General features: G+C 45.7%; 2 protein-coding genes across 2 annotated transcripts; both read left to right on the top strand.

Annotated features, from left to right (window-relative positions):
- The first annotated feature begins 244 nt into the window (after positions 1–244).
- LOC118479400 lies at positions 245–14,573 on the top strand. Its single transcript, XM_035988016.1, has 10 exons — positions 245–466; positions 536–694; positions 1,232–1,589; positions 1,702–1,804; positions 2,164–2,299; positions 12,349–12,435; positions 12,521–12,622; positions 12,727–13,516; positions 13,631–13,889; positions 14,002–14,573. The coding sequence occupies exons 1-10, from the start codon at positions 274–276 to the stop codon at positions 14,296–14,298; spliced, it is 2,484 nt and encodes an 827-aa protein (XP_035843909.1). The 5' UTR covers positions 245–273; the 3' UTR covers positions 14,299–14,573.
- On the top strand, positions 14,370–15,333 carry LOC110931543 (protein FAR1-RELATED SEQUENCE 4-like). The gene is made up of 2 exons (XM_022174929.2): positions 14,370–14,573; positions 14,665–15,333. The coding sequence occupies exons 1-2, from the start codon at positions 14,370–14,372 to the stop codon at positions 15,331–15,333; spliced, it is 873 nt and encodes a 290-aa protein (XP_022030621.2).
- Positions 15,334–17,164: the final 1,831 nt, after the last annotated feature.

The following is a 17,164-nucleotide window of genomic DNA, read 5'->3' as shown; positions in this document are numbered from 1 at the left end:
GTCGTGGATGTCTTGGAGTGGTACAAGGTCCACATTTCTCAAGTGAGTCCGTTTGGTATGATTCGGATTCGAAATTTTGAGTTCACCTTCCGTGCTCTTGGTATAGAGCCTACCGTCGGAGATTTCCGACGGTTCTATCAGATGACAGTGTCCATGGGGTTCTTTTCTTTCCGTCAACGAGACGGTACCCCCAAGCTGATGACTCCCCCCAAGGGGATGACGATGTGGAAGAAGAAATTCTTCTACATCAAAGCTGCTGCCATTGTTGCAGATATGACGTTTCGGAATGTGACCGAGACGATCATCGCGGAGACCATTGCGGTCCCTAGCTCGAAGTCAGTGGAATGGTTTCCTCAGTTGCAGACCATTGAGACCGTGAAGCTGACCAATACGCAACTATGGCTGTTGCGTATGATGCTGAGGAGGAGCAAGAACTCGAAACCCGTGGTGCGGGAGAAGAGCGGTGGTACGTACTTTTTATCTGTTTACGTTCCTTATTTTTGTGTGCGTTACTGATATTTGTGTTTGCTATCAGAAAATGCTCCTGCATGGAGGATGTTTGCCCCGGATTTCCTGGGTACGGTTGAGACCGTGGTTTGTGCGGATGGTGAAGAGGATCACAATACTATCATCCGTAGTAACTTCCGGGTGCCTACTGAGGCTGCACTGGCAGTTGAGTTGCCGTCAGGCAAAGGTATAATATCCAAGCTTTGTCACTTGTGTTGATAATGTTGGTTTATTGACGTATTGATTCCATGCAGGTGATCTTGGGGCCTTGGGGGACCCTGAAGCGAAAGGTGTGCCAAAGAGGCAAACTGTGAAGCGCGTGCGCTTTCGCCAAAAGAAGATAAAGGAGGTCACTACTGTGCCTCATCTGGTGCCGCAGGCAGCAGGTATCTCTCATTCCTCTTTTCGTCGACACAAGGATTATGTGATAGTATCTGATACCCTTGAGGGTTTGGGTACAGCCGCGGAGTCACGTTCTGGTGCTGCGAAGAAGCAGGCAGAAGAGGCGGCTGCGGGAGGGACAGCTGCGGGTCCCCCTGTGATTGGTGAGAAGAGGAGGCCAGAGCAGAAAGCTGCTGGTGGTGTTGAAACCAAACGTCGGAGACTAGTAACCAAAAGGTCTGCTCCGACGCAGAAAAAACCTGCGGTTGTCGTTGGTAAGTGTAGGCTATCTAGTCTTAACTGTTGTGTAACTAGTTTTGATAGCTATTTGACTTTTTTGCAGAGCCTCAAGATGAAGATTTTTCTATCTTCGGTGCTCCGGAGTCCCCCCCGCGTGCCACGGGTGCGGGTGCAACGGAGGTGCCGTCGACACCTCACGTCAAGGTGGTACCTGAGTCAACCGTGCAGAAGGAGGGTACCGCAGAGAATGCTGCGGCCCAGATATTTGATACGGTCGACTCGTCCAACAATCTGATCTCTCCCAATGAGGGAGACGATTTGAGTGTGCGGTTCACTGCTACTGGGAAGCAACATTCTGATGCTGAACCGCAAAAAACTGGCGCTGAAGCGCGGCAGCATGATGCTGGGCCGCAGAAGTCTTCGGTTGATAAGGGTACCAGCTCGTCTGCCGGTGGTGCGGGGTATGACGGGCCTCCAATTCAGCCTGGGGAGTCTGAATTGGAGTATTACTACCGCACTTATTCCCCGGGTCGCAGTATGGTGTATCACCGACCCCCCTGGACTGTTATGCAGGGGGATGATATTTCGAATGATCCTGCGGCCTGTAAGGAGATTTTGGGTGGTCTGGGGACCCCCTTTGAAGTTGATCGCGCCCGTGCCGCACCTCGAGAGTTGCGTATAAACCAGCTCTCAACAATGTTGGTAGGGACTTCCATTGTGGCGAATGCCATTTTGGAAGACTATAAAGTGCTGGGTCGGCGCGAGGAAGATGCTGCTCGTATGCGGGCAGAAGCGGAAAAGCTGGTCCAGGCTGCCCGTGCGGGTGCGGAGCAGCTGGAGAAAGACAAAGCTGCTTTTGAGAAGCAGAAGCAGACTGCTGAGTGGGCTGCCACTGCCCAGCTGAAACAGGTGCGTACCCTTGCTAAACTCCTTGCTGATGAGCGCAAGAGTTGGAACGAAAAGTTGTCCAATGAGCGCAAGAAATGGAATGAATCTTGGGCTAAGCAGAATAACGTTCTGTTTCATACTCGGCAGGAGTTGGCGAATGTCAAGGCGGCAAATGTTGCCTTGGGCAGCGAGAAAGCTGCGGCTGAGGCCATTTCTGTTAAGGCATTGCAGGCGAAGGCCGATGCCCTGAAGGCGCTTGGAGAGGCCAAAGAAGCCGGGGCTCGTGCCTCAAAGGCCCTTGAAGAGGCCGCAGAGAAGGAGAGCCGTGCTTCTAAGGCTCTTGAAGAGGCGAATGCGGAGCGCATTCGTTTAGGCAAAGTTGTTGAAAGCCTGCATGTACGTTTCTTTAACTTTGTTGCTTTCGTCCTTTATTGTTTTGAACATATTTATCGAGTGAACTGTTTGCTGTTTTTGTAACAGGCTGAGGTTCAGGTCCGGGAGGTCGCGGTTACGGACCTTACTGCCCGCGTGTCTGCTGCGGAGAACCGGGCGGACGCTGCTGCTGAGGCTAAGGATGCCTTGGTGTCCTCTTTTAACCAGCTGGAAGCTGACCGTGAGTGGCTGCGGACTCACGGCATCGCGCGTGTAAGTATCCTTTGCCTTTACATTGGCTTGGATTAGTATTTCAAGACTTACGATCCTTTTATTGCAGATTGTCGAGGCTATAATGAATGCCCCTGAGACCTCATCTGGTTTGGACCTGGTTAAGGAGCGTGCACGCGATGCTGGCTTCAAGGCTGGTTATAACCGCTGCATTGGGCATATCAATGTATTATCCGCAGGCGGTTATACTGATCAGGCATCCGGGTTCCGTGATGTGGATACCGAAGGTCGTCTGAAAGCGGCCGTAGCCTCCTTTTATGATACGCCCCTTGCCTGTGTAGGGGAGCTGGACGAGTGTTTGGAGGTTGCGGACTATGTTGACCGCTTGCGGATGCTTTATCCTGATGTGGAAGAGGAAGAACCCGCTGGTGGTGCCGGAGAAGATGCGGGGACCAGCGGTACAAAATAGGGTTTAGGTTGGCGAGTGTGCCTCCTTTTTGTATTCCTCTTGTATAGCATAGGAACTTTATGTAAATTCACTAAGCATCCTGTGGACACTTGAATTTTTTGAATATAAAGTTTCTTTGTTCATTTTGTACAAGTGTTTTTAATTCTTGCATGTCTGAACGTATGTATGCATAACTTTACCCATTTATGAACGGGGTCAAGTATACTCCATACTTTTGTTGTATGGGTATGCATCAATTCTGTTATTTACCGTGTGAGGGTTTTAGAATTGCTTAAGCTTTGTAAAAGCTTATATTACCGGAACTCTACCCATTTGTGAATGGGGTCGAGTGTACTCCATACCTTTGTCGTATGAGTCCGCGTCAATTCCATTGTTTGCCTTTTTGGGCTCAGGAATTGTGTTAAGTGTTTAACAAAAACTTGTGTATCCGGCCGGATAAAACATGCAAGTCTTTTTGCCTTTTGCTGGCCTATTACAATATTTGTGTGTGGTTACCACTTTGTATGGGTATCACGAATGAAGATTTTGCCAATCTGTTTTTGGGATACCGCAAAGTGGAACACGCATTTGTAATAGTAATAACAAACAATAATGTAGAAAATTGCTTATTTATTTATTTGCAAATGGCCTACGGCCCAATAGGTTACATAGAGAAATGTAAGAACATGGCTTACATATAACAGCGTCGAAGCTGTTGTGCATTCCATGTGCGTGCGATAGGTTCGCCTTCTAGTGTTTGCAATCTGTACGCGCCTTTCCCTAAGACCTCGTTGATGAGGTAGGGTCCTTCCCACTTGGGGGCGAGTTTGCCTGGGCGCTCGGCATTAGATGCCTCATTGTCGCGTAGGACGTAGTCTCCTGGGGTGAAAGTACAAACGCGGACGCGCGCGTTGTAGTACTTTTCAAGTTTGGATTTATATTTGGCCTCGTTGATGGCAGCGTTTTCGCGCCTTTCTTCCAAGAGGTCCAAATCGATCCTGCGTTCCATGTTGTTGTCTAGTTTTTCAATAGCCAACATTCTAGGAGAGGGGAGACCTACTTCTGCGGGAATCACCGCTTCTGAACCGTAGACTAGGCTGAAGGGTGTTTCCCCATTGCTTGTTTTTGGGCTTGTGCGGTGAGCCCATAAGATACTTGGGAGTTCATCGACCCAGCCACGCCTAGCCGTTCCCAACCGTGCCTTGATCCCTTCGACTAGGCTTTTATTGATACTCTCGACTTGGCCGTTCCCTTGCGGGTGTGCGACTGAGGAGAATATGTGCTCAATGTGTAGTTCTTCTATCCATTTTTGAAATTCGTCGGCAGCGAAGTTGGTGCCGTTATCGGTGACAATGCACATTGGTAATCCGAAACGGCAGATGATGTGTTCCCAAATGAACTTTCTGGTTATCATAGCAGTGGTTGAGGCGAGTGGTTTTGCTTCTACCCATTTGGTGAAGTAATCAACCGCCACTATGATAAATTTAACCGCACCTGGAGCGTCAGGGAAAGGTCCCACAACGTCAATTGCCCATTTCTGGAAGGGCCATGCGGTTGTGACGGGGACTAAGTTGTTTTTTGGCCGCAAGGTTTTTGGAGCATGACGTTGACAGTCGATGCACTTGCGCAACTCTTTGACGGCATCCAGGTGCATGCCGGGCCAGTAATACCCGGCATTCATGATTTTGGCCACTACCATGCGTGGTCCAGCGTGTATGCCACATATGCCCTCGTGTATCTCTCGAATGAGGTATGTGGCATCCTGGGGGTTGACGCATCGTAGTAGTGGCCCGAGGTATGATTTGCGGTATAAGATACCGTCTCCCATCTGATAATGGCACGCTTTGTATTGTAGTTTGCGTGCTTCTGATTTGCTTTCGGGAGTCACACCGGATTGTAGATATGCGATAATAGGTGTCATCCATGATGTTGAACCGTATTGGATGACGTTGACTTGGCGCAGGGGTACCGAAGGATTTTGCAGGATTTCGATGCGTATCTCCTTTGCTAAGTGTTGGAAGCTGGTAGATGCAAGTTTTGATAGTGCATCTGCGGACTTGTTTTCGCTTCGATTAATATGGCGAATATTGAATGAAGCGAATTTGGATTTTAGTTGCAGGACTTGTTCGAGGTAGAGGATCATGATATCCCCCTTTGCGGCATAGTCGCCGCGTACTTGGCCTGCAACTAACAAAGAGTCGACGTGGGCTTCCAGATGTTGCACGCCGATTTTGACTGCTAAACGTAGCCCCGCTAACAGAGCCTCATATTCTGCCTCGTTGTTTGTGCTTTTGAATTCGAGGCGGATTGCATATGTAAGTTCTTGGCCGTCAGGGCTGACGAGTCGCAGACCTGCACCCGCCCCTTCGTCGTTGGAGGCAACATCTGTGAAGAGTGCCCATGTTTCTGAGGAGGGTGGCGTTGGTGCAGGAGTTTGTGCTTCTTCGCATTCTTGGATGCGATTCACCGGTACTTCGGCGGCGAAATCAGCTAAGATCTGGCCTTTAATCGCGGGGCGCGGTTTATAATGTATCGTGTGCGCGCCCAGCTCGATGGCCCATTTCGCTAATCGCCCAGAGATGTCGGGTTTGGAGAGGATCGGGCCGATCCTGTAATTGGTTAGCACCGTGATGACGTGGTTTACGAAGTAGTGTCGCAACCGTCTTGAAGCGTGCACTAATGCTAGCACCAATTTCTCCATTATCGAGTACCTCGTCTCTGGGTCGTTGAGCATCTTGCTGATGTAGTAGATGGGTGTTTGAACCCCCTTTCGCTCCACGATTAGTACCGCACCCACCGCGTTGTCCGCGGCGGATAGGTATAGTATGAGTGGCTCATCCTTGCGTGGTGCGGTTAAAGTTGGGAGTTGTATCAAACACTCCTTCATTTCCCGGAAGGCCTGTTCAGCCTCTGCGGTCCACTGGAATTGTTCTTTCTTTGAACAGCTCCGCAGGGTCTTGATGAACGGATAAGACTTAGCTGCGTGGTTGGCTAAGAATCTGTTAAGTGCCGCTAGCCTGCCGGCTAGCCGTTGCATATCCTTCATCGATGAAGGCGATGGCATGCGCTCGATCGCCTGGACCTTCTCCGGGTTTACCTTGAATCCATCTTTAGTCACGATGAACCCAAGGAATTTGCCTTCTTCCATTCCAAACGAGCATTTCCCTGGATTGAGCTTTATGTTAACGCTTCGCAGAGTTTGGAATGTTCTTTCGATATCTGTGAGCATGGTATCTTCTTCCATGCTCATAACGACCAGGTCGTCCATGTAGATCTCGACACTTTTGCTTATTTGGCCGCGGAAAGTGTCGTTCATCAACTTTTGGTAGGTTGAGCCCGCGTTGCGCAACCCAAACGGCATTTTTGTATAGCAGTAATTTCCGGTGGGAGTCCGGAATGCCGTTTTGTCTTCATCCTCGATTGCCATTTGTACTTGATGGTATCCTTTGTAGCAATCGAGGAAACACTTCCACCTGAATGGTGCGAGATTATCGACTTTTTCGTCGATTTCTGGAAGTGCGTAACAATCCTTGGGGCAAGCTTTGTTAAGGTCTTTGTAATCGACGCACATGCGCCAGCCCCCGGATGGTTTTTCTACCATGACTGGGTTGGACAACCAAGTCTGGTATTTAACTTCCCGCAGGATGCCTGCGGAGAGCAGTTCTTCGATCTGCTCTTGCATCGCCTGGTTTTTAGCTGACCCAAGGTGGCGTTGGCCTTGGATCACTGGCTTGATACCTGGCATGGTATTCAAGTGATGTTGCGCAATATCACGTGGGACCCCGGTCATGTCTGCGGGTGTCCACGCGAAGATGTCTTGGTTCCTGAAGAGGAGCTGCTTCAGTTGCGCTTTGGTGGTCGGGGACAAGGCGTGACCCAATGTGACCTTTTGTTCTGGGTATCTCGCGTTGAGAACCCATTTTTCTGGCTGGTCATTGGGGGTGGGCCTTGCGACCTTGGTCGGACGTGCTTCGTCCGACATCATGACGTCCCTGCGGGCATAGATTATCGCGACCCCCGATTCGGTTGGGAAACCAACCGCAGAGTGGGGGACCGACGTAATCATATTGAAATCTCCTTGGGATTCTCTCCCGAGGAGTACGTCATATCTGGAGGTGTGAGGTAAAACCATGAAGTTTACCTCTTCTGTCCTTGTGCGGTTTCCGCTGGAAAGACGCACAGGAAAAGTAATCTGGCCTAGGGGAAAGACAGTTTCCCCTGCGAACCCGGTTAATGGGTAATCTACTGCTTGCAACCGATCTTTGTCCTCCTGGTCGAACTGGTTGAAGCATTGTTCGTAGATTATATCAGATGTACTGCCCGGGTCGATGAATAGACGTTCGGTGCAGTAGTGTGCCAGTTGGCCTGAAATGACGACGGCGCGCCTATCGCGCGGTCCGCCTCGGACTTTTGGAAAGACGACTTGCTCGTCCTTCCAGTCACATTCCGGCCTTCTTGCCGCTTTCCGCGGCCTGCCCTTGCCTCCGTGGATCATGTGGGTGGAAGCCACGTGCATGGTTCGCTTCCCGGAGGAAGTACCTTCGCCGTGAGGGGTAATGCGCTTGGTGGGTTTTTGCCCACCTGGCAAAAGATGTTGCAGTTTCCCCTCCTTTAAGGCGCGCTCAATCTCCAGTCGGAGACTGATGCAGCTGTTGGTGGTGTGGCCCGAGTCCTTGTGGTACTCACAGTAGAGTGTGAGGTCCTGATTTTTCTTGGACTTCATTGGTTGGGCCGGTCGCAAGAACTGTGGGTCCGCAAGGAGGACCTCACTTGGCGACATGGTGATCTCGGTCCAGTTGCGGTCCCGAGATTCTTTCTTGGACGCCCGATTGTCTCGGGCGGGGTTGTAGTTCTTTGGGTCGAACGTGTTGGTTTGCGGGAAGTATGGTTTGGAAATATCGCGATTTCCAACGTCCCGGTTGCGTTTATTGTTACGCTTGGACCCTTGTTGGGATGTTTCGGCTTGGGGTTTTGCCTTTGCCACATGCGGTTCGAGTGACCGCTGTGTCTGGGCGTATTTCTTGACCGCAGTCATGACATCTTCCCATTTTTTGGGCAAGCCCTCCTTGCCAGAGATGGTCATGATCATCTCCCTGTCTTTGACGGCCCGGATGAAGTGGTTTCGTGCCATTTGGTCTGCCACGTCACCTATCTCCAGGCACTCTTTATTATAACGGACGACGAATGCTTCGAGCGATTCGTCGTTCCTTCGCCAGATATTCATGACGTCACACGAATCTCGTTCGTGGCGTCGCTGCTGGCAAAAATGTGTGAGGAACTTGGTACGCAAGTCCTCGAATGAATCCAGTGATCCCACTGGCAAAGAATCGAACCATGCCCTGGCCAGGCCCGTAAGGGTCTGGGGGAAAAAATTGCACCAAGTGGGTTCATCCCACTGGCCGTTGATGCCCGCGCCCATGAAGACGTTCATGTGGTCGTCCGGGTCGGTCGAACCATTGTATTTCCCAACGTTGAATGGGAACTTTGTCGTGGTGACATGGGCGTTGGCAATCCGCGTGCCGAACTTGGAATTTTCGGCCGCTGCCTTTGGCCTGTATGGTTCGTTTGCAGGGCGCTTTGCCGCCCTAAGGTATGTGTTGCGGGGTGACTGGGAGGAACATAGTTGCGTCCTCCCGGTCTGCTACTGGTGTCATGCGAGTCACCGCGGTAGCTATGGTCGTCAGGGTCGGTATGACCGTACCCTTCGGTGTATGGTTGTGGGCCCAATCGGCTCTGAATGCCGGGGCCGCGTCTGGAGGTTGATCGCCTCCTGTCCTCGCCATGGGGGCCAAGGCGGGTGTGTACCGGTCCTCTAGTGTGGGACCCGTATGAGGAATCATCCTCGTTGAGGGTGTGGACCGAACAGTAAGACGATCCCCTTTCTTCACGCCGGCTTCTTGAAGCCGGGCGTGAATGGATCCTGCCGTCGTATTGTAAAATACGCTCAAAAGGGGTGTGCGGTGCTGGGGGAAGCCCAGCTCGTATATTCGCTTCAGTACAAGCGCGATTGTATGCTGCAGTCAGCGTAGCTGCCTGCTGCTCGTACCAGGCATGAATGGTCGTGCCTGGTGGGATCACAGATGGGAACTGTGATAAGTCATGTCCGAACATAAAGGAGGGGCTCCTTTGTGTGGACGTGCCAATGTGTCCGGGTTGGGAGGTCGAGGCATTGACCCCTACCGGGTTTGGGATTGGAGGATTTTGGTTATCCGCAGTGTTGTTTTGGTGATCAGTCATGATCGTGAGAGAGGAGAAAAGGGATGGATTAGAAAATGCTAAGAGTAGCGGTGGGCGCCAATGATGAAACAATGGTTAACCGGGCAGGGTTAACTCACTGGTCTCGTCAAGAAGGGTTAATCCCTTCCTCTCGAGGATCGCTGGCTGGATCACCGGTGGTTGATCTCCTGCACAAGGAAACAAGCCGTGACTCGTAACAAGGAGGATGGGGGTGGGGGTGCTCCTTGTTACCACTCTCCGGCGTGAGAATCAGTAGTTGCTTGGGAAGCAAAGTAAGATCGTAGTAGTAGTGAGAGAGTTGTGAGAAGATACCTCAAACCTGGTTTGGGGTTGGTATTTATAGCCGAGGAGTGGAGGAGGATGATGATGGATGGACTGACGACGTGCTGCCCCTTTTCAGGTGTGTCAGGCTCGTCGGTTATGGAGGTTACGCCACGTCAGTCCATTGCTTACGTAGCTCTGACAGGTAACTGTCATTGGTGCCACTTGCACTGTGGTGTCAGTACCACTTGCTTGAGTACATAGGATGCGGTGCAAGCCGCATCGCTACGTGCGGTAACCTCTGAAGTTACCGCGTCTCCTACTTGTGATCAAGGAATACGCGAGATGCGGTGCTAGCCGCATCGTCGTCTTGCCTGCATCCCTTGTCGTGACGAAAATGTCCGTATGGTGCGGTGTCAGCCGTACCACTACGTTCATCTTCTTCTATGCCTAAGGTAAGGCTTTCCTGTATTGATAGAAGTGTTCACTGGACGCGGTGCGATGCCGCGTCGCTGTGAATACTTCCGTTTTCGTACACCAGATGTGATGCTATGTCGCATCACTCTACCGTTCTCCTGTTCCATGTAAGTCCTCCTTTGTTACTAAATAGATTGGATTCAACCCTTGTGTCGATGCGTTCCCGCATGGGCACAAGTGGGTTGTTAGCTAGTGGGGGTTTTGATAAGGGTAATGGTCACTCGCGGTCGATGCTGACACGAGATCTGGGACCATACCCCTTCAAAGCCTGAAAATGCTCTCACCAAAAGATTTGATCCCCTTTCATGGTTTCTTGTAAGCATTGCAAGAGTCACATCTAACGCAACAGACTACATGCTTAACATATCTTTGCTCATTTTCAACCGGCACCTTTTTTATTGCAAAAACAGGTATGGATACTACCCTCTATTGTTCATAAAACAAGTGGTTATATATATATATATAGGGAGGGGCTCATGCGAGAACTCCATTTATTGCGAGAATCAATGTGAACACAACCTAAAATAGCTAAAAAAACCTAAAAAAAACTAACCCCCCCAAGCTAAATGCTAAAAACTAAAACCCCCAAAAAACCTAAAAAAAAACCTACCCCCCCCCCCCAAAAAAAAAAAAAAAAAAAAACCTAACCCCCCCCCAAGCTAAAATGCTAAAAACTAAACCCCAAAAAACCTTAAAAAAATAAAAAAAAATCTATTTTTTTTAATATTTTTTATGCTCAAATCGCTACTTTTAGTGGCCAAAAAAAAGTATTTTTTTTAATTTTTTTTTTGCTTCGAAAAGTAGCGATTTTTATATAAAAAATATTAAAAAAAAAGTTTGTGTGATTTTTAGCTATTTTTAGACATTTTTGGTTGTGTTCACATTGGTTCTCGCGGTTCTCGCAATAAGAGGTGGTTCTCACATAATCTTCTCCATATATATATATATATTCGTCAAATGTTACTAATCACATTACCCATGATAAAATAATCGATCCAACTCATTATTTAAACTAAATGATTTTATTAAAGAATTTTTTTAAAGAAAACATTCATTCTTCAAATTACATAAATTCATGACACGTATAAGAAATTACAAATTTTTGGTATTATTCTCTTCCTGTATGGATACATAATAAAAAAAATAATTTAAATTTACTTTATCTTTAATTATTGAAAAGTGAATTTATATGTGTATTTATGGATTCATAATATTAGTGTTTTAGGAATCATGTTTTATTATCTTGAACCCGTAATTTTAGATGAGATGCTCACAATTTTATATAATGTTTCATTTTCCTATTCATTAAATAATTTTATTATGTGAATTATGAAGTTAGGGAGATAAGTATGATTAATCAATTAATCATTGTGTATTATCAGTTGAAAAATCACGGTAGAACTCCTGTGTACATTGATACACATTGTTGGGATTAATATGTTGATTATTTTGCAAATGAAACTTAACCATGTTAAAGCCGGGCTCAACAACCATATTAATTTGTTTTTTTTCTTTAGTTTTGGTTTGTTATATTAAAACCATTATATACTTATACACTTTCCGTAATCTGGTAATTAAATTTGTGATTTTAGTCACAAAAGTACATGATATTATGACTAGCATCATTATTCATCTCTATATTTCATTTTGACGTTTAACTATTTTAGTTATATATTAACTAGTCTTAAAGTATCATATATATATATATATATATATATATATATATAGGATAATGCTTAGTAAGAAACCCCATTTTCTTAGAAAACTTAGCAAACTATAATTGTGGCCATCATTTAGCCACGTAGCCCTCCCACACTTCCTGTTACTTTTTGCTTCAAGGTTATATTTGTAATTTAGGCAAGTCAAGATATTTTCCCCCATTTGAATTGACATGATCATTTAATGCACATCAACTCATTTGTACAATTTACCCACCCCCATATTTCTTTTACACTTTCTCATTTTATATATTCTTCAACAGAAGTACCATAGTCATCTTCTACTCCCCTGTTCATTTCTCCATTAATATCCATGGAGACAAATCCACCAACCTCAGAATTAATGTCGCCGGTCCATAGTTTCCCCAACCGGTTCTTTTGCAGCGACTTCCAAAATGATGAGGAATTTAATGCTCCAGGTTTGTCCATTTATGTAACTTAACTGTTCTCGAAGTTCTGTTTTTTTTTTGTCTTTTACAACTTTATAATCTAATAATCCAAACTATACTGCATGGCCATGTTCACTTGTTCCATTCGAAGCTTCTGTATACACTTATATGCCTATTGATTGTTCTCGATCATCTGAAGCCCCTGTTAGATCCCCGGATGTTGTGATCTCCAACAATTTCATGAACAGCGCTTTTAATGATGACGAGGTTATGGATAATGAAGAAGGTCTGTTTTTTCTATACACTGGTTTTGTTTTTTTCTTCCCCAGATATGGCATTGTTCAAACATATTCCATAATGTTCACATGTAGCATCCCAAGATTCCCATATGCAGATCATGACTGGTGCTGTTTCTGGATCATCTCATGGTCCTTCTATGTTTGCTGAATCATCACGCGGCCAGTTAGACGGTTGTATATATTACATGGGAGCCCACTTTATTCTCATATCACAGATTTCTAACCTTTTGTCATGCCATGTATAGCAGATTCCTAACCTTTTTCGTTTTATGATGCAGTGCCATCGAATCCATACTTTGTTTTTGATACCCCTCAGGGAACCCGTTACTGGATTCCTAACGTCGCTGATAAGTTCATACCAGTGTGTGGGAAATCTTATCCAACTTTTGCGGATGTTCTTTCCATGTATGAACTTTATGCGTTTGAAGCAGGGTTTTCTGTAAAAAAAGGGCAAACTAAAGTCTGGAATGGAATTCCCACACACAAGTATCTTCGATGCTCAAAATATGGAAAGCCACAACCCAAGAGGACTTTTGACACCCTAGATGAATCTTCTGTTAAGCACCGGAGGACCAACTTCACATGGTGTGACTGTAAGGCAAGCATACTAGTCTCAATCTCGAATGATTCATACACAGTTCTGAGTTTCAATGATATTCATAATCATGAACTTGTTGAGAGTTACAACCGTGATCTTAGCAAGATATCACGGAAGCTGTCATTCTCCACCAAACAATTCATTCACAATATGAGTCTAAACCGTATCGGACCCATGAGAGCTTATAGATGTCTTGTAGCTTTAAAAGGAGGGCATCACAATGTCAATGGGACTCCGGTGGATTTTAAAAACTTTAGCCACCAGTTGCGAATTTTTATTGGTGAACGCGACGCACAAGTTTTCCTTGAACGCCTGCGTGAGCGCTTTGACAACCTACCCAACTTCTATTTTGATTACACTGTATCAAATGGAAAGTTGTCTTCTGTATTCTGGGCTGATGAGATTTCAAAGCTAAACTACAAAGCTTTTGGCGATGTCCTCGCGTTTGACGCAACTTACAGCACTAACAGGTTAGTTCCCCCCCCTCCCCATTAACATGTGTTAGGCCTGATCCCCAAGTATACAACCCTAACCCAAAAAAAGTTTTACATTTTGTTAACATCAAATCAATTTTTTATTCATAGGTACAAGATGGTTTTTGTGCCATTCACGGGTGTGGATCATCATTTCCAATGTGTTACATTTGGGGCGGGTTTGATATCAACCGAGTCCATTGAATCCTATGTGTGGTTGCTTAAGGCTTTTTTGAAGGCACACGGTACTCAGCCAACTCTCGTGCTGAGTGATCAAGACCCATCCATGCTACAAGCTGTTCCTATGGTCTTTACCGAATCACGACACCGTCTATGCATGTGGCATATAATGGAAAAACTACCCTCCAAGGTTAGCTTAATTTGTTAGCCCTTAACATGTGTTATTCAACATAACAGAATTTTTATATGTATTTTCAAACTGTTTTAATCTAACACGTGTTAGTAACTATTCACCTTTTCAGATCTCTGCGGACGTTCTCGATAACACTGATCTTCGGTCCTGCATTCACCGGTTGGTTTGGAATGTTTATATCAAACCTGAAACGTTTGAGTCCCGCTGGAATGACCTCCTACAAACATTTGGACTTCAAGACCACAGCTGGTTGAACGACATGTACAACATCAAACATCTTTGGGTACCAGCGTACTTCAGGGAACTGCCCATGTGTTGCTTAATGAAGACCACTTCACGTTGCGAAAGCTCTAACGCTGCCTTCAAGGTCAACTCAACAAGCGCAAACACCCTTGTACAATTATGATGTGCTTTGAAAATAGGGTAGACAGCCAACGATATCGGCAACGTGTATCGGAGTACAAAACCTCATCCACGATGTTCACTGGCAATACTGATTTAGCGATAGAACAGCACGCGTTCGCCATTTACACAAACGCTGTTTTCGCGCAAGTTCAAAAAGAGATAATTAAAGGGAAGTTTTTATGCTACATCACAAACCAAACCGAGTCCAGCGATTCCAGTCTTTTGATAGACGTCACTCATTTGGATAAAAGGAACAACATCACAAATGTCTATCAGGTAACACATGTTAGGCAATTTCATTATTACCCATCCTCTAACATATGTTAGATCTAAAGGGCTTTTTTTTTGCTGACTATGTTCAAAACAGGTTACGTATAACACTGTAGACCAATCCGCCAGTTGCTCATGCAGGAATTTCACACGTATCGGATATCTGTGTCGCCATGTCTTTTGCGTCTATCGATTGAAAAATGTTGAAAGGATTCCACCCCAATACATAAACGATAGGTGGCGTCGAGATGCCCTCCCCAAACAGGTTTTTTCAATTTCCAGCCGATACGGAGTCAACCCACACGCACCGTCTGTTATGCGGAATGAAATCCTCGACCTCGTTACTGAATGCGTTGATGTGGCCAGAACCGATGAGGATTCGTTGGCAAAATTGGTTGACCAACTCAGGGATTTCAAGATCAATGTGCTTTCCAAGCAACCATTGTCTACAATTCAAAATGAATCAAACGAGTGTGAAATGGAAGAAATAGTTGGGCAGCCAATCAACATTCCAGTCGAAGTTGCTAATCCAGAAGTTGCACGCAATAAAGGATGTGGTACTCATACTCGCATTTCTGGGCCCGGTGAGAAGGCAAAGGCAAAACCACCCAAACGTCCAAAGCAGCTTCGTTTATGCAAGCGTTGTGGTCTGTACGTCGACGACCACGACTCACGCAACTGCGTTAAGGTGGCTGCAATGAAAGCAGCAAAGGCAGCTGCTGAACAACAAAGGCAGACCGCCACTGGTGCCTCACCCTCTGATTAAAATCTTTATTGTCGTTTTAAAGTACTATGTAATGGGAGACTCTCTTCATTTTGGCCTTCTTACACACATGTAACAGTCTTTTGACATCCTCCTGCTCTTCTCTGTTACGTGTGTAAGAAGGTGGAACTATTTTGATCCCATTTATCATAAATAGGATTCTAAGAAACTCTATGGCCTTGGCCACTTTTGTGTTTGTAGCCCTACTTTTTTGTGGACCTCTGTTTGCTATTAATGGGCTTATCTTAATTTTATCTGCATTGATGATTGTGTTTTTTGTTTTTTGTTTTTTATTTTTTACCATGGCATAAAAACAGATGCTTAACACATGTTAGCCCCCATAATTGTTGGTTCTTTTAACTGGAAAGGATCAAAACAATCGTCTTAACCACACCAACAGCTTATATATTAAACCACATCAGGTTATAGAATTAAAATTCACGTCTAGGCAACTTAACCACACATTCTACCAATAGGTTACACCCCCGCGTCTAAAACAATTGATCGACTACCGAGAAATGACATCAACCGATTGCCAAAAAAAAACATAATAAAATACCAACAAAACGACATTGGTATGTCGTTTTGTTAAAACATAGGGTCATCAGGTTAACACATCTTCAACCACTTTCAACATACTAACTACCCCTTATTATACTCCACCTCTAACAAGCTTTTCATCATGGTGTGCCAAATTCCTCATCATGAAAGTACAGAGGAGATGGGTTGCGCTCACTCTCCCATGGGTCATGGTAACACCAGGACTGGATTGTTTCAGGTGAGTATGGACACAACGGGCAACCACATAATTCATGGTCTGGATCCGTCAGCAACCTAACCAACTCATCTGGTAGCCCCTTCAACTTTTCAGCTTCTGGAACAACGTGTTCCCTACGGCGTGACGTTTCTTGCGACACACCAGCTACATCAGCTACATTTTTGGTTCCGCTATCTGAAGCATCGTCACCAGAACCTACTCCAGTTTTCCCGTCTTCTCGCTTCTTGTGAGACACTTTTCTTTCGTAGCACACCCCGTACCGGCCCTCACATGCTTCCTTCCCCTTTTGCTTCCGCTTCTCCATGCCTGGTTGGGTAGCCGTGACCTTACCTTTACAAGGGTCCATCACATTACAACACTTTTGAACCGTTAACAGTTTATGGTTTACTGAACTGGTGAAGTATTACAGAATATGACTTTGGTTCTTCATTACACTACTTATAGAGGTTTTCCCTGGGTACATTTAATATAGGTCTTTGTGACTTGACTTTGATGTGACCATAAGGGGCCCTTTTCCAATAAAGTTGTTTTATAGACACCAACCCCTATGTTTGTATACTTCTGCCACCTACTTTCCCCAATTTCCAATATTCCTACTACATTTTTAGAAATAGTGGTCCCCTTGGAAACAGGAAGCAGCATTTTCTGATTTTCTATAATGTTACACGTACCATTATATAATTTAAAACAACCTCATCTAAAACATTATCAAATACATCCATCAACTACATTAATAATATTCTAACACATCCAACAACACATCAATATTCTTTAGAGTATAGAATTACCAAGTTACTAAACATCAGATTTCATATAGATAGTCTATCCCCAAAAAGACATCGTGATGATGCCATACCCAACAAAACACCAACCCCGCAATAAGTTTAAAGCAACATCCCCAAATCAAAGTACATTACATATCCAAAAACAAAGCTGGTGCATTTAAAGCCCACTGGTGATACAGTAACTACCATTTCACTCCCCTAACACGTGTTAGTCTATTCGGCAATCCTGCTTGATTTTTGGCAGCAGCACATTCACCTCCGAACATAAGAT

Source organism: Helianthus annuus, chromosome 3 (assembly GCF_002127325.2).
Source record: "Helianthus annuus cultivar XRQ/B chromosome 3, HanXRQr2.0-SUNRISE, whole genome shotgun sequence".
Taxonomy (NCBI): domain Eukaryota; kingdom Viridiplantae; phylum Streptophyta; class Magnoliopsida; order Asterales; family Asteraceae; genus Helianthus; species Helianthus annuus.
The sequence above is the reverse complement of the archived record's forward strand: the minus strand, read 5'-3'. Positions and strand labels throughout refer to the sequence as shown.